This window comes from Suricata suricatta, chromosome 7, assembly GCF_006229205.1.
Source record: "Suricata suricatta isolate VVHF042 chromosome 7, meerkat_22Aug2017_6uvM2_HiC, whole genome shotgun sequence".
Classification (NCBI taxonomy): domain Eukaryota; kingdom Metazoa; phylum Chordata; class Mammalia; order Carnivora; family Herpestidae; genus Suricata; species Suricata suricatta.
In genome coordinates, this window is record NC_043706.1 from 118,269,323 (window position 1) to 118,286,914 (window position 17,592).

Here is a 17,592-nt window from a genome sequence, read left to right on the forward strand (position 1 = left end):
CTCAGACTGACAAGCTTGTTTCCTGCTTCAGGGTCTTTTCCTATTCTTCTACCAGAGCCTTTCCTCTCAAACTGTAGAGTTCTGTCTACTGCACTCAGGTCCCTGCTCAGAGAGATCCTCCCTAACCACTCTATTGAGAAGTGACCTCTCAGTCGCTGTCATTGTTTTCCAGTCTCCTTCCTTTGCTTTATTTTGTGCTGTAGCTTTTCTTTAAAATCACATTCTGAAACAATTTATTTATAGTCTGTCTTCCTCTGCTAAAATATATGACCCATGAGGACTGGGGCTTTCTGTGTTTTGTCTAACATTGTTCTCCTCTTCTGCTTGTGCCTTGCATGTAGTAGGTGCTTATGAAATATTTGCTGAATAGATTAGTGAGGTACCTTGAAGTTGGGATATTGGAGTGTACTCATCTTTTTTTGACTTCTCCCACACATCTCTCTGGCTGTAAACTTTTTTCAGAGCCTGAGGTTAATGCCCAAACCCTGCTCCCACTAGACATTTCCACTTGACTATCTTGCTGTCACTTCAAAGTCAGTATGTCTAAAATTACACATTATCTCCATTCCTCCAGTCTTCCCGTTTTGTTAATGCCACCCCCACTGATAGTCCCCAGGCACAAAACCTTGGTGTTATCCTGCAGTAGTTCTCTGGTCCTGATCCCTTGGGTGCTGTCTCTGCCTGTGTATGACTTTGTGGGGGGTGGGGGTGGGGTTCCTGATCACTGTTTTCACTTCTGCTTTCTGCTATTGACATTTCAGCCAGGCCTCAAGGCCCTGCTTGGATCCTTTCTTCTGGGCATCAAGCTGAATTTTCCATCCCAACACCCATTTTGTACTTATGTCTGTAGTTTTTTTTTTTTTAATGTTTGTTTATTCATTTTGAGAAACAGAGAGAGACAGAGAGAGCGAGGAATAGAAAGAAGCCCAAGCAGGTCTGCGCTGTTGGCACAGAGCCCGATGTGGCGCTCCATGTCACAAACCGTGAGATCATGACCTGAGCCAAAGTTGAACACTTAGGCAACTGAGCTACCCAGTGCCCCCATAGTTTTTTTTTTTTTTTTAGTTACTTCCCTGTATCCTAATATTTTAAATACAGTCAAACAAATAAAATATTTTTTAGTTGCCTTTAACAAAAATTTTTTAAGCATTATTTCTGAGAGAGAGACAGAGCACAAATGGGGAAGGGGCAGAGAGAGAGGGAGACGCAGAATCCAAAGTAGGCTCCAGGCTCTGAGCTGTCAGCACAGAGCCCAATGCGGGACTCAAACCCACAAACCACGAGATCATGACCTGAGCCGAAATCAGACGCCCAACTGACTGAGTCATCCAGGTGCCCCTTGAGTTGTCTTTATCTGTTTTTCTGTTAGTCCACTTTCAACCTCACCCTGGTGCCCTGTTCCTGGTTTCGTCCTAGAGTCTTACTTTGCTGTGTGATTGATAAGGCCGCTGGCAGCGACCGCCATCAGTGTGGTCATCTTATCTCCTGTTGTTTGTTGTCACTCGGGCTGGCTTCCCCCATGGGGGCTTTTGCAGTTTTAAAAGGTGAGAGGCCATAAGACTTCAAATCCTATGTCATATTGGACATGTGTAGAGGCAATGGAGTCTGAGATGTTAATCTTAGTTTTTAGTTATATTTGTTCAGTTATGTTCTGAAAGGATAATAGCAGCTCTTTCTAACTGCTTAGCAGTGATGCAGATTGTGAAGGTAAATTTAGTTGGATAAATTATTTTAACTCTCATTTGTTGAGTGCTTATTATATTGCAACAAGCATAGGCATACAAGATGGTTTTACTCACATAATGGCTCTTGCAGAATCTAGTAGGTATTTAACACAAATTGTAGTAAAATATGGTAAATATTGAATTATGCATAGGTACAAGATGCTGTTGAAGTGCATGGAAAGAAGCACTTAAATCATCAAGGGTTTTATCAAGGTGAGGGCTCTTTCATAAAGGCTGTGATGGAGCCAAGTCTAGACAGATGAGTGGGAGTTCACTAATTGAACAGTGGACAAGAGCTTTGAGTTCTTGGATAATTCATGGAAACAAAGCAGAATTAATTTGGGCTCCCATGAAGGGCGATTCTAGTAAGGGCAAGCTTTTATTTCCCTAATATTGTAGCCACGGCCATTCCGAGTCAACAGTGCCCTCGGGTAGCATGATGTAGTCAGCCTAGCATAGTGATTAAGGGTAAACTCTGCAGTTAGGCTACTGAGGTTCCGAGTTCAGCTCTGCAACCTACTAGCTTTTGGAATTTGAAGAGTTTATTTATACTTCTTGGGTCTTAGTACAGTATCTACTTCATAGAAGTGAAGATTAAATGAGATAAAATATGTAAAATGCCTATGACAACATCGGGCACATAACAGGTGCTAAATAAAGGTTTGTTATTGTGGTTATTTTTGACTGTTCACATCAGCCTAGAGTGGGAATTGGCAAACTGCTACTCATGGGACAGGGCCCAACCTAGCCTGCTGTCTAGTTTGTAAATAAAGTTTTATTGGAACACAGCTATTCCCACTCATCAAGTATCAGCTCTGGCTACTTTTGTGCTCTACTGGGCCAAAAGACAGACAAATGGCCCATAAAGCCCAGTATGTATATATCACTCTACAGAAGAAATGTGCCATGCCCTGGCCTAGAGGATAAAAGCTAACTTTTTAGCTCACAATGACTGCTTCCAAGCCTGTGTTTTTCCATCCATAACGAACAGATGGCCACGGCAGCTCTTTGATTTTTGCTGCCCCTTCTTTACGAGCTATTCTTGTTGCTGGTTTGTAGTTTCTTCAGTGTTCCAACTGATTTTTCTCTTTTTCATGACTACGGACAGCAGTAGGGCTAGGACTAGGATGGGGTGGGTGAAGCACTCATATTAGGTACATGATTAAGGAGGACCCCAAAATCTCAATAGTCAAATAATACCTTGATGCAGTATTAAAAAAAAAAAACCTAAAAATAATGCAAAAAAAATTCTGTGGTGAGAAAAATAGAAAAATATTGAAGTTTTAAACAAAGACAAGGTCAGTATTACCAATTTTGTTTTCTTAAACTAAGGCGCCAGCACGGCTAGGCATAGTACAAGACAGCAGAGAATGGGTAATCCATATTTAAGCCACAGCAAACTGCAGACACTCCTGCTTTCTACGTAAACATGGTTGCTAGAATTTTTAAGATTCAGAAGGATCTGCTGACTGATCATTTTTAGTGATATGTACTCAGGTGTATGTCAGGACTACTTTAATAAGGAATAATTATGCACATACGTTGTTGAACTTGGCTTACAGTAGTGATCTGTATATAGTCTGTTGTATAAAATGACAGAAGGAAAAATATTTCCATAAGTTTTCAAACGATTCATTTGAAGTGGTTCACGGAAAGCAGTAAGGCATAGATCAGAATAGCAGCACTGGATAACCAGAGCTGTTTACCAAGAGATCTGAAAGGATTACCTGGTTCCTGTAAGCTTCTTCTAAGAAAGGCCAGATAGCGATATTAATTGAATTTTAATGCTTTCTGTTGAACACTGACCTGGCAAGCTTTTTTAGATGACTAACTTCCTAATCTGCTTTGACATTTCTACAGGACGCTGCAGTGATTTGTTGGTAGGTTAAAAATATTTATGATTTGTTTTCGTGAAGGAGGTTTGGAAATAATCTGTAGAATTCTGCTAAGATAGAATGGAATCGTATCATAAGGAATATGTCTGGAGGAAGGGACAGAATGACCCTTCCATTTCTCAGACACCATGGTTGAGATTTGTAGGACTTTATTTGATGTTTCAATGAAGTGAATTAGTTGTTCTAACTGGCTATCACTGTTCCAAAGTGATAAAATGTCATATTTAGCTTGATGCTCTTTTGCTTTCTAAATGACACTTGAAAATGTTTTTAGGTCTACAGTGTTGATTGGAGCCAAACCAGAGGTGAACAGCTCGTGGTGTCTGGCTCATGGGATCAAACCGTCAAACTGGTATGTCAGAATTACCGTATTTAACACCAAATACTCTCTTCCCCAAAGTTTTTGTTGAATTTTTTTCTTCTCTTGGACATACTTCTATATCTTTTCCATTACACAGCTAATTTCTTTTCAAAAAACCTTATTAAAGCATTTGTTAGAATTTAAATATTTTTAATTTTTTGTCTGCAAACTAACAGCAGTTAACTCATCGTTAATTATTTTAGCCTCTTAAATACCATTTTGCTTTATATAAAAATAGACTTTAAAAAATGTTTGAGGGATGCCTGGGTGTCTCAGTTAAATGTCTCACTTGCTCTTAGGTCGTGTTCTCATGGTTCATGAGTTTAAGCCCTGCATCGGGCTCTGCATTGACGGTGCAGAGCCTGCTTGGGATTTTCTCTCTGTGTGTCTCTCTCTCCCCCCCCTCTCTGTCCTTCCCCTGTGTGCTCTCTTTCTCAAAATAAATAAACTTTAAAAAATATTTGAAATATGTATGTATACTAGATGTATATATATAAATACATATATAGAGGGATGCCTGGGTGGCTCAGTCGACTAAGCATCTGATTTTTGTTCAGGTCATGAGCCTGGAGCCTGCTTCAGATTCTGTGTCTCCTTCTCTCTCTGCCCCTCCCCCACTTGCACTCTGTCTGAAAGATAAACATTAATAAAAAATTAAAAATATACATATATAGTGTATTGTATATATTATATGTATGTATATAAACAAGCTTGAATTTATGTCTAAGTAATTGATCTATTAATTTATTTGCAGTGGGATCCAACTGTTGGAAAGTCTCTGTGTACCTTTAGAGGCCATGAAAGCGTCATTTATAGCACAATCTGGTCGCCCCACATCCCTGGTTGCTTTGCTTCCGCCTCAGGTAAATAATTTGATATTTACCAAAAGCCTTATAGTGAATGGTGGCCTGGCTCTCCCCAGTAGGTGGCGCTGTGTGCTTCAGATTTGCAGGGAAAAAGGGACCACGTTATTCTTCTTGTGCTCTTTAGATTGTTTCATTCTTTATCAACCTCTAGACAAGAACTAACCAGGCCTGGATTACTTTTCAACTATTTGTGAACACATTTGGTTTGTCTTAGGCATATCATAACTGGTTATAAATCTTCCAAAATTGGGAAACATTCTGGTCCTTTTTATTAGCCACTGAGCTCCTTTGATCAGATGGCATTATCCTTGGTTCGTTTATCAGAATAAAGGTTGCTAAGTCTGAGTAACAGTTACAGGAGTGTGTAATATGTGCTAATTAATGACAAATACTTATGGTGTTTGACAGAGTAAGACCATGGTTCTTTATTTTTTACTTCTTTTATGACTTGCAAAAAGGAATTTATAAAGGAAAAATAAAAATGGTATCCTAGATAATCCCTCTTCTGACCATATACATAGTAAGGAAATTCAAACAACACAGAAACATGCCAAATAAAAAATAAGCCCTCATTCCTCCCACTTCATAGAACCACTGTTAATATTTTCTTGTATTCCTTTTCTGTATTCCCCCATAAAAATTCTTATCTTTATTTCAGAATATATGGTACAAAAGTGAAAAATATTTATGGAGAATATTCCTGAGGAAAAAGTCAGATGTTTTTTGCTTAGTGGTATTAGGCATTATATGCTTATAGTGATAAGACTTTTATTGTTGAAATTGTACGGGAAAATAATTTCATTTATTTTTTAAAAATTTATTTATTTATTTTGAGAGAGATGATGAGAGCGAGTGCGCATGAGCAGGAGAGGAGCAGAGAGAGAATCCCAAGCAGGCCCCGTGCTGTCAGGCTGGTGTGGAACTTGAACCCATGACCTGTGAGATCATGACCTGAGCTGAAACCAAGAGTCAGACGCTTAACAGACTGAGTCACCTAGTTGCCCTGGGAAAATAATTTTATAACTGTGCGATTGTGAGTCAGAAAATCTCCTCTGGCACACGTGGGTGGCTCAGTTGGGTGAATATCTCTTGATTTCAGCTCAAGACATAATGCCAGGGCTGTGGGATCAAGTCCTGTGTTGGGCTCTGCATGAAGCCTGCTTGGGATTCTCTTTCTCTCTTTCTCTCCCTCTGCTTTTCTCCCTTGCTCGCTTGCTCGCTCTCTAAGAAAAAAAGAAGAAGAAAAGAACTCCTGTCCCAAATTCATTTTCCCCATTGAAAACATTGTTATTATAAAACAGTTTTTGACTGTGGAGATTTCTTTTTTTTTTTTAATGTTTTTTATTTATTTTTGAGAGACAGAGAGAGACAGCGTGAGCAGGGGAAGGTCAGAGAGAGAGGGAGACACAGAATCTGAAGCAGGCTCCAGGCTCTGAGCTAGCTGTCAGCACAGAACCCGATGCGGGGCTCGAACCCACGAACTGTGAGATCATGACCTGAGCCGAAGCTGGACGCTTAACTGACTGAGCCACCCAGACGCCCCTGTGGAGATTTCTTAGTAGGCTTAGTCAAGTATTATATTTGAATTGAGGGAATCATAACACCATTCAGAAAGAGTTCTTAGTCTCTAGTTTTAAATAAACTTGATGGAAAACATTCTCCAATTACATTTTATGAATTATACATATAAATTTATATACTTAAGCTTATGAATTTAAAAGAAATTTAAGATAGAAAAAGAGGTACACCATGTTTTTTTCATCTGATCTACTACCAGTAAACATTTGGCTAAAGAGTTTTTTGAATCCTATTTCCTCCCTAAAATCCCTGACACTTTGATATACATTGCTTCATTTTTCTGTTAGATAATTTGTGTAATGTATTGAGTGCCATTAAAGCTGTAAAAAGTGTAGAAATGAAACAAAGGTGAACAACTAATTGGCATAGGCAACACAGGATTGCCCTGCTAGGCCTCCTCCTTGAGTCGCTTTGACCTTGGCTCAGAGAACAAGTAGTGGGAAGGAGAAACCAGTGTCTGCTCCGAGCATTCCAATGTGAGGAATGATCAAATTAGACCATTTGGGAAATGTATGCATAAGTATAATCTATATGACCCTAATCGCTTTCAAAGTGTTTGTTTTACAGCAGCAATTCCTTACAGATTAATTGAAACAATTAACAACAACTTTCCCAGTCTAGGTGATAGTGAGAACCTGATAAAGTTAAGCTAATAGCTACTTTAACATTTGGACCTTGAAATAATAAATACATGCACCTTAGTTTTTTTAATGTTTTCCAATTTGATGAGTGAAAAATGATACCTAATTTTTGTTTTGATTCGCATATTTGATTACTAGAGATAGTGAATATTCTTTATATGTCAGTTGACTATCAGAGTTTTTCTTTTGTGAGCTGCATGTTCCTATTTTTGGCCCATTTTTCTACTGGGAGATATTATTGCTTTTCTGTATTGATACATGAGTTCTTTTGTATATTTAGGAATAAGTCTTCTATATCTTACATATATTTTCCCAATTTTTTGTTTGTCTTTTAAACTATTTTATTTGGATGTTTGTTTTTTATAATTTGAGAGAGAGAGAGAGCAGGGGAGAGGCAGAGGGAGACAGAAAATCTCAGGCAAGCTCTGTGCTCGGTGTAGAGCCTCACATGGGGCTCAGTCCCACGATCCTGGGATCATGAGCTGAGCCATCCAAATACCCCTATTTTATTTGTTTGTTTGGTTTTTTTTTTAGTATATATGCTTTTAAATTTCTTGGTAGTCATAGCTATCAATTATTTGCCTAATGAGCTTCTGGCTTTCATTTAGGATGAATAAGGAGTTGGCTCAGTGAAATGTGGGAGGCCTTGGATGGCAAAGAGAGAGCATTCCAGGCAGAGACAATAAGATGTCCAACAGTAAGAACTTGGTGCATTGGAGATCCTGAAAGAAGACCAGGGAGACCATTGCTTAAGACGAAAGGATAGTAAAAATGAGGTCGGGCAGCAGATAGGCTCCCAGATCACACCTTATGGACTGGATTTAAGATTTTTGTTTTTATCCTATGGACATGGGCAAAGTACTGAAGAGGTGTAAGCAAGGGAGTGATCTGATTAGGCTTGCATTTTTAAACACTCATTCTGATGGTGTGTAGAGAATAATCGGGAGACGAACGGAAGTGAATCCAGGAAGATTAACTGAGAGAGTGAAGGCAGGATCAGGATGGTGGCAGAGGGCTGGAAGAAACTAGGCTGACGTGAGTGGTATTTAGAAATGATTGTATAAGTTGTAGAAGAAGGGAAGAGAAAAGGATGAGTAAGGACTAACTCCTAGATTCCTGTAAAGCATAATTGGTAGGTGGTTAATGTCATAACTGAGGTAAGAAATATATTTGAGGGGCGCCGGGTGACTCAGTCGGTTAAGTGTCTGACTTTGGCTCAGATCACGATCTCACGGTTCGTGGGTTTGAGCCCCGCATCAGGCTCTGTGCTTACAGCTGGCTCAGAGCCTAGAGCCTGCTACCGATTCTGTGTCTCCCTCTTTCTCTGACCCTCCCCTGCTCACACAGACACACATACAGACACACACACACACACACACTCTCTCTCTCTCTCTCTCTCTCTCTCTCTCTCTCATAAATGGAACAAGAAAAATTAAAAAAATATGTTTGAAAGAGAAGATCTTGAGTTTGTTTTAGAGCACATTGAGCTGATGGGACACATGGGGTTGTCAATGATGGGGATTGACTTTGGAGCTGAAAAATCTAACCTTGTGAATAGTGTGTCTTTGACTCATAAATGATAGCTAAAGCCATTGTAGTAAATCAGAGTACCCAGGAAAGGCTACATAGAAGAAACCTTAGACTAGAGCCAACGTTGAAAAACACTGTCCTCAGATTAAAATGACCCACTGACCAGTGTTAGAAATAAAGTTTATTGGAACACAGCCATGCCCATTCTTTTACAGATTATCTTTATTATTTTTAATGTTTATTTATTTTTGAGAAAAAGAGAGACAGAGTATGAGCAGGGGAGAGGCAGAGAGAGAGGGAGACACAGAATCTGAAGCAGGCTCCAGGTTCCCAGCTGTCAACAGAAAGCCCCATGTGGGCGTCAAACCCACAAACCGTGAGATCATGACCTGAGCTGAAGTGGGACCCCCAACTGACTGAGCCACCCGGGCGCCCAGACCTAGATCGTCCGTCTACAGCTGCTTGTGAGCTGTACTGGCGGAATTGAGTAGCTATGGCAGAGATGGAATGGCGCCCTGGAGGCCTGAAATATATACCGCTGGACCCTTCACAGGAAATGTTTGCTGATGCTTTGTATAGAGTATTAAGGGGAGATAAATAAAGGGAAGTTCTTTTGTGCAGTCTGGTTGTTTAGGGGAAGTGGGAAGAAAATAGCTAGGGGAGGATATAAAGTGTGTCTAATATTGTCCCCTCATTTAATTACCCAGAATCCCCAAATGGGCAATTAGTAGGATAATTACTAGGATAATTTCTTGCCAATAAACTAATCAATGCCCTGAGTGATTGAATTATGTTGAGTGGTTTCCATAGTAAATATAATGTCACAGAAATCCTTTCCTTTTATTTATTTTACTTTATTTTTTTAATTCTAAAAACTTAATATAACAAATGTCGCTGAATTCTAAAATATTGTTAGGTTGAAGACACTCAGAACTGGAAATCTTCAGGTAAATTGTGTACAGACAAATATGTCCCTTAGATTGAGCAATTTCTTAGATCCTAAAATAATAGAAAATAATAGTAAATTCTATGTATAGAAGTTTAGTTAAGTCAAAAAATGTGCAATGATTAAAATTAACAGCATTGTTTTCTAGAATGAAGAACAGTATACTTTTAAAATAAAGTTATTACTGTTATTTTAAAATTTTCTCAGTTGTTTGAGTCAGTGTTTTGTCCATATCTGAGTTAAATCTTTTCCAAGACATCAAATCTTTTGGGATGGGACCAGAAATATATTTTTCATTGGCACATTTCCTTTTCCAAACCTAAATTTCTTCTTTGATTTTTTAAAAAGTTTTTCTGTGGCACAGCTAACTATAAGGCTGGTGTGTATTAAGTAAGTGATAGCAATTTTGATATGCTTATTTGACTTAACTAACCCATTAGCCTGCCTGTATATCTTGGGTTAATCATCTTTATGCTTCTAATATGGTATAAATGCTAATGAGTTTCATGCAGATAGTTAAGTCTGAAGATGACCACAGTTTAGCATAATGGTTATAATATTGCTATTGTGTAATTTTACTATGGTCAGAAGGCCTAACACAGAAAGTATAAGTTCAGTTAAAATTACTTTAAGGACGTGAATTAGATTGACATTAGCATCATTTTCTTCAAGTAGGGATGCACTTTGACCTTATCCTATAGTTTCAAAGGATTCATTTCAAACACTGGATGGAATGAGTGGTATAAAACAGATGTCTTCAAAATAAACTGGAACATGCTTTCCTTCTAGTGAAGCAGCGAAGACATGTCCACTGGGAGCTTTAATTAGCTGCATTCATAATTAACTGGAATTAATAATGAGTAGAATTGCATATGTTTGGAAAAGTATTAGTAAATGAAACTCCCCAAACTGATATATTTTTAAAAAAATTCCTTTACCTTACTATTGTATGTAATTTTGTTAATGTATATTAATATTTTGGGTTCTAAAATTGTCTTTGTTTTTAATCATTGCTTTTTCTATGACCACGACAAAATATAAAAATCTGGTGGTGACAAAATCTTGAACTAATATAGCTGCATTTATTTAAATGTCAGGTAAAATTGATATTAGCCTTTTATTTGGGCTGAATCACACATACCCCTTCTTGTACATTGGCCTTTTGTGTAGCACGGTATACATAATATTGACTCTGGATATTGCATACAGAATATTCAGTGTATGAGACTGAATAGAAGAAAAAGACTAATTGTGTGTAGAGAACAAAATAATCACAAAACTTAACTATCTGCAAATCGTAGATAGGTATTATATAACAGTCTTTTGTCATCACAAAGTCCATTTAGTTTAACAGAAACAAGATTATCTGTTTAAGACATAACCTTCATGTGTTATATTAGAAATAAATGTAAGCAGTGGTCTTACCAACCAGGACTTCTCTGGTTGAAAGTCAGAGAAATTCTGAAGCACACCACCTTAAGTAAGAAGCTGATTTGTTTGCTCACATTGTTGAAATGTCGGGACTCACGTCTGGCTTTCTAGACAGGGCTGGATGTAAGGCTTAGAGGGTGTTCTTGTCCTGACTTTAGTCATGCTGCTTAACACCCTGTCTCTTCATTACTAATTTCGAAAACAAGGGCAATGATAACATCTACATCATGAAGTTTTGAGGAGCATTAAGTGAGCTAAGGCTAAGAACAGCACCTGACACAGAGTAAGGGCTCCATACATGTTACCTTTATTATGAACATGTGTGCTCAGAATTCTGTGGAAACACAGCTAAGGATTCTTGAGCCGGTCAAAGTTGACCGGTTGGGGATGCTTCCAGGAGGAAATAGTGTACAGGCTGTTACCTGTAAATGACCAAGGGTTAAGAGATGAGAGCTGGAGAGCGAAGGAATGGGAGGTGGCAAGAACCAAGCATATTTGAGGAGCATCTGAATGGCCATGGGATGCTTATGTGCTGTAAGAATTACCAGTGCTTATCTGAAGAGCTTGGACTCCTGGCTAGAGTCCAGCTAGACCCTGGAATGCGTGGCTGTGTAATAACACACTAGGCTGGTGATCCTGGAACCCGGCTAACCATCAGAATTATCAGGGAGGCTTTACAAAAACAACAACAAAATTCTGGGCTCCATCTTAGTGCTACTGAATAAGGTACCTCTGGGATGCATATACTTTAATCGCCTCAGCTGAATCTAGCCATCAGCCTCATCTGGAAAGCACTGTCTAGTCTATGGTACAGCTTTGTTTCAGATGCCAAATTAATGGTACGTTTCTGTTGATGTAATGAGAATTATGTGTTTCTTTTAATGTTCCTCTCTTTTTTTAAAAAGACACAGAATGGTTTCAGCACTGAATTCAGAGAAGAAGTGGTTTCTGTAGTTGGAGAATGTCTTAGCTTTTCTTTCCTCCTCAGTTTTATTAGTGATAGTTGAATCTTCATCAATTTTCTTACTTTGTCTTCTTGCCTACAGACAGGAGCTTTGCATTAAAAAATCTCCAATGTAAACTTCATGGTTGTGGAACCCAAAGTGGCAAAATATTTGTTTTTACAAATCTCACAAATAGCTTATATGATTGGCAATCAAGATGTATTTTATGTCTAATCAATCCTGTGGCGCACATGTGATTAATTATGCCACTCAACTGCTTATAGCAGTTTATATTTTAGGATAACATATGAGAATATAGCATTTAGGTCATTCTAAGAATTTAGTCACCTTCAAAGTTACATGGTATTTGCAAATCCAGAACTAAACTTGTTATGGTTGGCTAAGTTAACACAGGCCAAAGAGGGGAGTTTTTAGAGATTTAGATCTAGTTTTGCCTTCCAAAGCAGAGTTCTCCAAAGACATTGCATTTTGTCTAGTTCTGCGTATGAGATAAAAGGGAAGACTATTTGAGATCTTTACCTAAAGAACATTAACACGAAGTAAACTTTCTTTTGAGCCCTGAGAACTAAGTTATTGCTATTACAGACTCCATGTAATTGCATGAGTCACAGCCATGCCTAAATGAATGGATCCAGGTGTTAAAGAAAAAAGAAAAAACCCACCCTCATTGTCTCATAGGAAAAATTCCTACTCCCCTCTGATAAACACTGGCATTTCAACTCAATTAAACTATTTGGGCCCAGTGTGCATCCTTTTGCTGCTGAGTTCTTTGCAGTGGGAGATTCAGTGTTTACACTCATTCCCCTTACTCAACTTCCTCTTACCTGCTGCAGTTTGAAACTAGATACAGTAGTAGCCAGCATTTCCTATCCCATGCTGGGCACTTACTTAAACTCACTGGTTCTGTTGCCAGTGGCCAAGTCTGCAACTGATAAGAGAAGCTGGTGATTCGGATGGGTCCATGGCACTGTCATAGGGCCCTGGGAAACGTCTGGCTGACAATGAAAGGCCAGTTGTCGGGAAAATGCAATTAAAAAGAAAAAAAACAATATAAATACAGATATCCTGGTGGCTAAGAGTTGAGTGAGTCATGGTACCATTTGGCCAGAAGCTGTCTCTCCTACCTGGAAAATAAGGAGGACAAAGTGCCAAATGTGTGCAACAGAAGCAACCATCAAGTAAGTGGAATTCTTAGCTCCTTCAGAATGGTTCCCTTTTTGTGTCCTTTGCAAGAAGGGATCCCTAGACCATGGCTTTTGTGTGTGTGTGTGTGAATGTGGCTTGCATATGATGGTGAGGAACCAAAATATTATCCCGGAGAAATTGGGAGTAGCCACCCACCCACCCAGTCTTTGTTGTTGTTTTGTTAGACCTTTTCGTGAAGTCAATATGTGTACCGGGCAGTGCATGATCTTAAGCGTACAGTGCAAAGAATTTTCACAGTTAGCACATCTGTGTGCCAGCAGCCGGATCAAGAAACAGAACATTCAGAGAGGCTCCCCTACCCCACTCCAGGGTGACCACTGTCCTGACCTCCAATAGCATAGATTAATTTTGCCTCTTCTTATACTATTGTGTCAGGTTTCTTTTGGTCAACATTATGTTTTGTGAGACTCCTCTATAATGTTGCCAGAGTAAGTTACCTCTTGATGGCCTAGTCCACATTCACAGTAATGGTTTCGTACTCTAAACCATTCACATGCCCAGAAAATGTAATTATTAGGATGAACACAGCACATTCGACTTTCAGCAGTGCTTTAGTTGTGGCTATAGCAGACCTTAGAGTTTCAGACCTGATGTTAAATACAAATTTTTGAAAGCTTGTGTACATCATTTGGGTGTTTTCTGTGTTTTAGTGGAAGCCTTGTGCTGAACCGTATGTTTTTCTCTAGGGCTAGGCTTTTTACAGACTGAAGCTCTCAGGGAGTTCCATTTACTCCCTCCGTGATGCTCAGGAGTCTCCTTTGCCTACAGGTGATAGAACATGAACTCTCTTAGGTCTTTGTAGAGTTTATCAAAGAGCAACTCCAGAAAGGGAAGGGATGCTTGAATAGCCCCAGGACATATTTTCTATCTTTAGTCTGGATTTTTCTCTGCTTGTTAACTCCATTCTGCAAGCTGGCTTTCCCCAAACAGTGAGACATGTGACCGTCAGCAGCCCTCAATTTTATAACCTGTAAATCTAAGAAAGGGACTGACATTTTTTCCCAAGTACCCGCCTACCACCTGTCAGCTGTGGTCAGGACAGAGAGTAAGCTACTATGACTGGCCTTGCTTGGACCTGTCCCTGGGTGGTCCACTGTGTTGAGCCATAGGTCTTTCTGGAGTCACATGGTGAGAAAAGGAAACATGTCCTGTAAGAAGTGTATTGCTGGGAAGTCCTAACACTAGATCTCCACACCACTCTGCTTTATACTCAGAAGACTAGGGAGAGCCTACAGATCATTTTGCCAAAGCTGTTTAGAATTTTGAAACAAATTCTACTTACTGGTAGTTAAACATTGACTATGACTAGGGCTCTTGAAAATATTTGAGGCTCTAGTCTATACCAATTCTGAACAGTTTCCATTTGGTATTTTCAAATTCATCATTCCTTCCCATCCCTTCATATTTAGCTATGCCCAAAAATGTAAGTTTCTTTCTTTTCTCAGAGTGGTTTTCAATCTTTTTAAAGTAAGAAGATGGGCAGAGGGATGGGAAATGGGCAAACTGGGGAGTGGGACGTGCAGTCTGGCCGTTACGGAATGAATGAGTTGTGGAAATAAAAGGAATACAGTATTCTAGTGGCATTGTATGGTGACAGGATGGTAGTTAAACTGTGGTGAGCACAGCGTAACATACAGAGAGATTGAATCCCTATGTTGTCCGCCTGAAACTAACATGACAACTATACTCAAATTGGAAAAGACTAGGAAGATGATATTTTTATTTTTATTTATTTAAAAAGATTTTTGAAAGAGAAAGCATGCGTGAACACATGTGGTGGGGTGGGGGGAGGCAGGAGGAGAGAGAGAAAGAATCTCAAGCCGGCTCAACACCCAGCGCAGAGCCCGATGCAGGGCTCAATCTCACAACCATGAGATCATGACCCGAGCCAAAATCAAGAGTCAGACACCCAACCAACTGAGCCACCCAGGTGCCCTTAAAGATGGTATTTTTAAATAAAAGATTGCAAATCCCACACACAAAGCAACAATACCTATATATGGAGCCATAAAAATGTAGTGAAAGTATTACAAAAACACAGACTAAAAGGGATGGCAGATTCACGATTGTGGTGAGGCCTGGGCAAGAGGGATGGGGAATGGGATTGAAAGTACACTGGAGGTTTCAACCTTTATTTGCTTTATTACTTTTATTTTTTTAAAAAAACTGTGGGGAAAATATGATAGAACAGGGTGTGTGTGTGTGTGTGTGCGCGTGTGCATGCATGAGAGATTAAATGTTTTTTTCTCCAATTTATTGGAAAAATATAGAAATCAAAAGAATAATTCCTCAAGATTCAGCCAGTACTGACCGTATGGCACTCCCCTTCCAGCGGCGTTAGGAAGCGGCGTTAGGAAGCAGCGCAGGGTAGGTGTGGCGCACACAGGCTGGGGAGCCTGCCCGCCTCAGCTCTTGGTCCAGATCCTGATTCCATCGCTTGCTATCTTTTTTTTAAAATTTTTTATATTTATTTATTCTTGACACAGAAACAGAGTGTGCTAGTAGGGGAGGGTCAGAGAGAGGGGAGACACAGAATCCGAAGCAGGCTCCAGGCTCTGAGCTGTCAGCACAGAGCCCGATGTGGGGCTCGAACCCAGTAACCATGAGATCATGACCAGAGCCGAAGTCAGACGCTTAACTGACTGAGCCACCCAGGTGCCCCAGCATTGCTTGCTGTCTTGAGGGCATTATTTCATTCCCATGAGCTTCAGTTTCCCCATTTGCAAATTACTACAAAAATTACTTTTTATACTATCAAAATTTCTACTTCATTTGTTATGTTTTTAAAAAGTTAAGGCATATAAAATGTTTAGACCACCATCTGGTATATAATAAACACTCAACAAATATTCACTGTTATTCTTGTTATAATTAATAGGGGTGGATGGGAATGACTTTGAATCATGGGTATGTTTTCTGATTTTATTTTTAAAAACATTATCTCACTGAAACTTTATAAGGTAAATATTTTATCACAGGTGAGGAAAATGGGAATCAGAGAAGTTAAGTAACTTGATTAAACATCAGCAGGGAGGGGCGCCTGGCTGGTTCAGTCTGTTAAGCGTCTGGTGACTTCAGCTAAGGTCGTGATCTCCCGATTCACGAGTTCGGCCGGCAGTGGGCTCTGTGCTGACAGCTCAGCTAGAGCCTGCTTCGGATTCTGTGTCTCCCTCTCTCTCTGACCCTCCCCTGCTCATGCTCTGTCTCTCTCAAAAATAAGTTAATATTAAAAATTTTTTTTAAACATCAGCAAGGAACAAATGACTGAGCTGGGTTAGAACTAAGCCCTGGAACTCCAGAGCCCCCATTCTTAACCTCTACCTTTCATTACCACCAACCACGTGATTCTTATATTTCTTAAACAACTTCCAAATAAATCAGGAAAAAACCTATCGTCTAAACTTGCTAAATTTATTTAATTTTTTAATGTTTTTTATTTATTTTTGAGAGACAGAGAGAGACAGCACGAGCAGGGGAGGGGCAGAGAGAGAGAGGGAGATACAGAATCCGAAGCAGGCTCCAGGCTCTGAGCTAGTTGTCAGCACAGAGCCCCACGTGGGGCTTGAACCCACAATCGTGAGATCATGACCTGAGCCGAAGCCGGACGCTTAACCGACTGAGCCACCCAGGCGCCCCAAACTTGCTAAATTTAAATAAATGACATATGATTTAGAATTGGGAATGTAGGAAAACCTATCTAAGTAAATAAAAGATCATTTAAAATTTTAGCATTATTGTATGCCATATATGAAAATATCTACTATGTGCTAGAGATCATGCTAAGTGCTTTACGGACTCTTCATTACACTAAATTCTTGTACAGCCCTGCATGTAGGCATTCTTTTTCTTTTTTGGAAATGAAGAATCAGTCTCAGAGATATTATATGGCATGTGCAGGGTCACGAAACTTCTAATGGAATTCAAGACCTTGACTGCCATCTCACCATAGACTGTGTTCTTTCATCAGGCCTTGCCAAGCTTTCTCTCTGCAGCAGTTATTGTTTATAATTTACCATCAATGTAGGTAGATAGATCCCGAGTTTTGTTCATCTGGTAATTTTGTTGTTTCCTAATAGTTTATAAAAATTGAAGGTAAACATTATATAAAACATTTAATCAGGGGGTAACTTTGTGAAACTAAGCAATGTAAACCATTTTTGTAAAAATGCAAAATATAATCCTTCTTTTAACTTGTTTTTTCCCAAGGAGAAAAATAGACCTCTGCTTGGCCCGTTAAAATTCAGTTAACATAAAAGCTTGGATTAAAAATTCTCTACTTTGTTTTGGTAGACTGCCCACATTTAACAGTAAAACTGTTAGCATTTTGTTTCTTATAGATTGTGCTGGTATAGGGTGATACAGGGTTATTTACTGGAAGTTGAGGATTTTCAGGGCCTTTTCCTATCCTAAAGAGAAACACACTGTGTGTGGCTAGTTGCCACTGTTTGG

At 39.3% G+C, this 17,592-nt stretch overlaps 1 protein-coding gene across 1 annotated transcript in view; it reads left to right on the forward strand.

Moving 5' to 3' along the window:
* Nucleotides 1-17,592, forward strand: part of PEX7 (peroxisomal biogenesis factor 7) — an 85,550-nt gene that overhangs the window by 14,847 nt on the left and 53,111 nt on the right. The window contains exons 5-6 of the mRNA XM_029943235.1: nucleotides 3,894-3,971; nucleotides 4,735-4,843. Coding sequence (XP_029799095.1) covers nucleotides 3,894-3,971; nucleotides 4,735-4,843 — 187 coding nt within the window. The remainder of the gene's footprint in view (nucleotides 1-3,893; nucleotides 3,972-4,734; nucleotides 4,844-17,592) is intronic.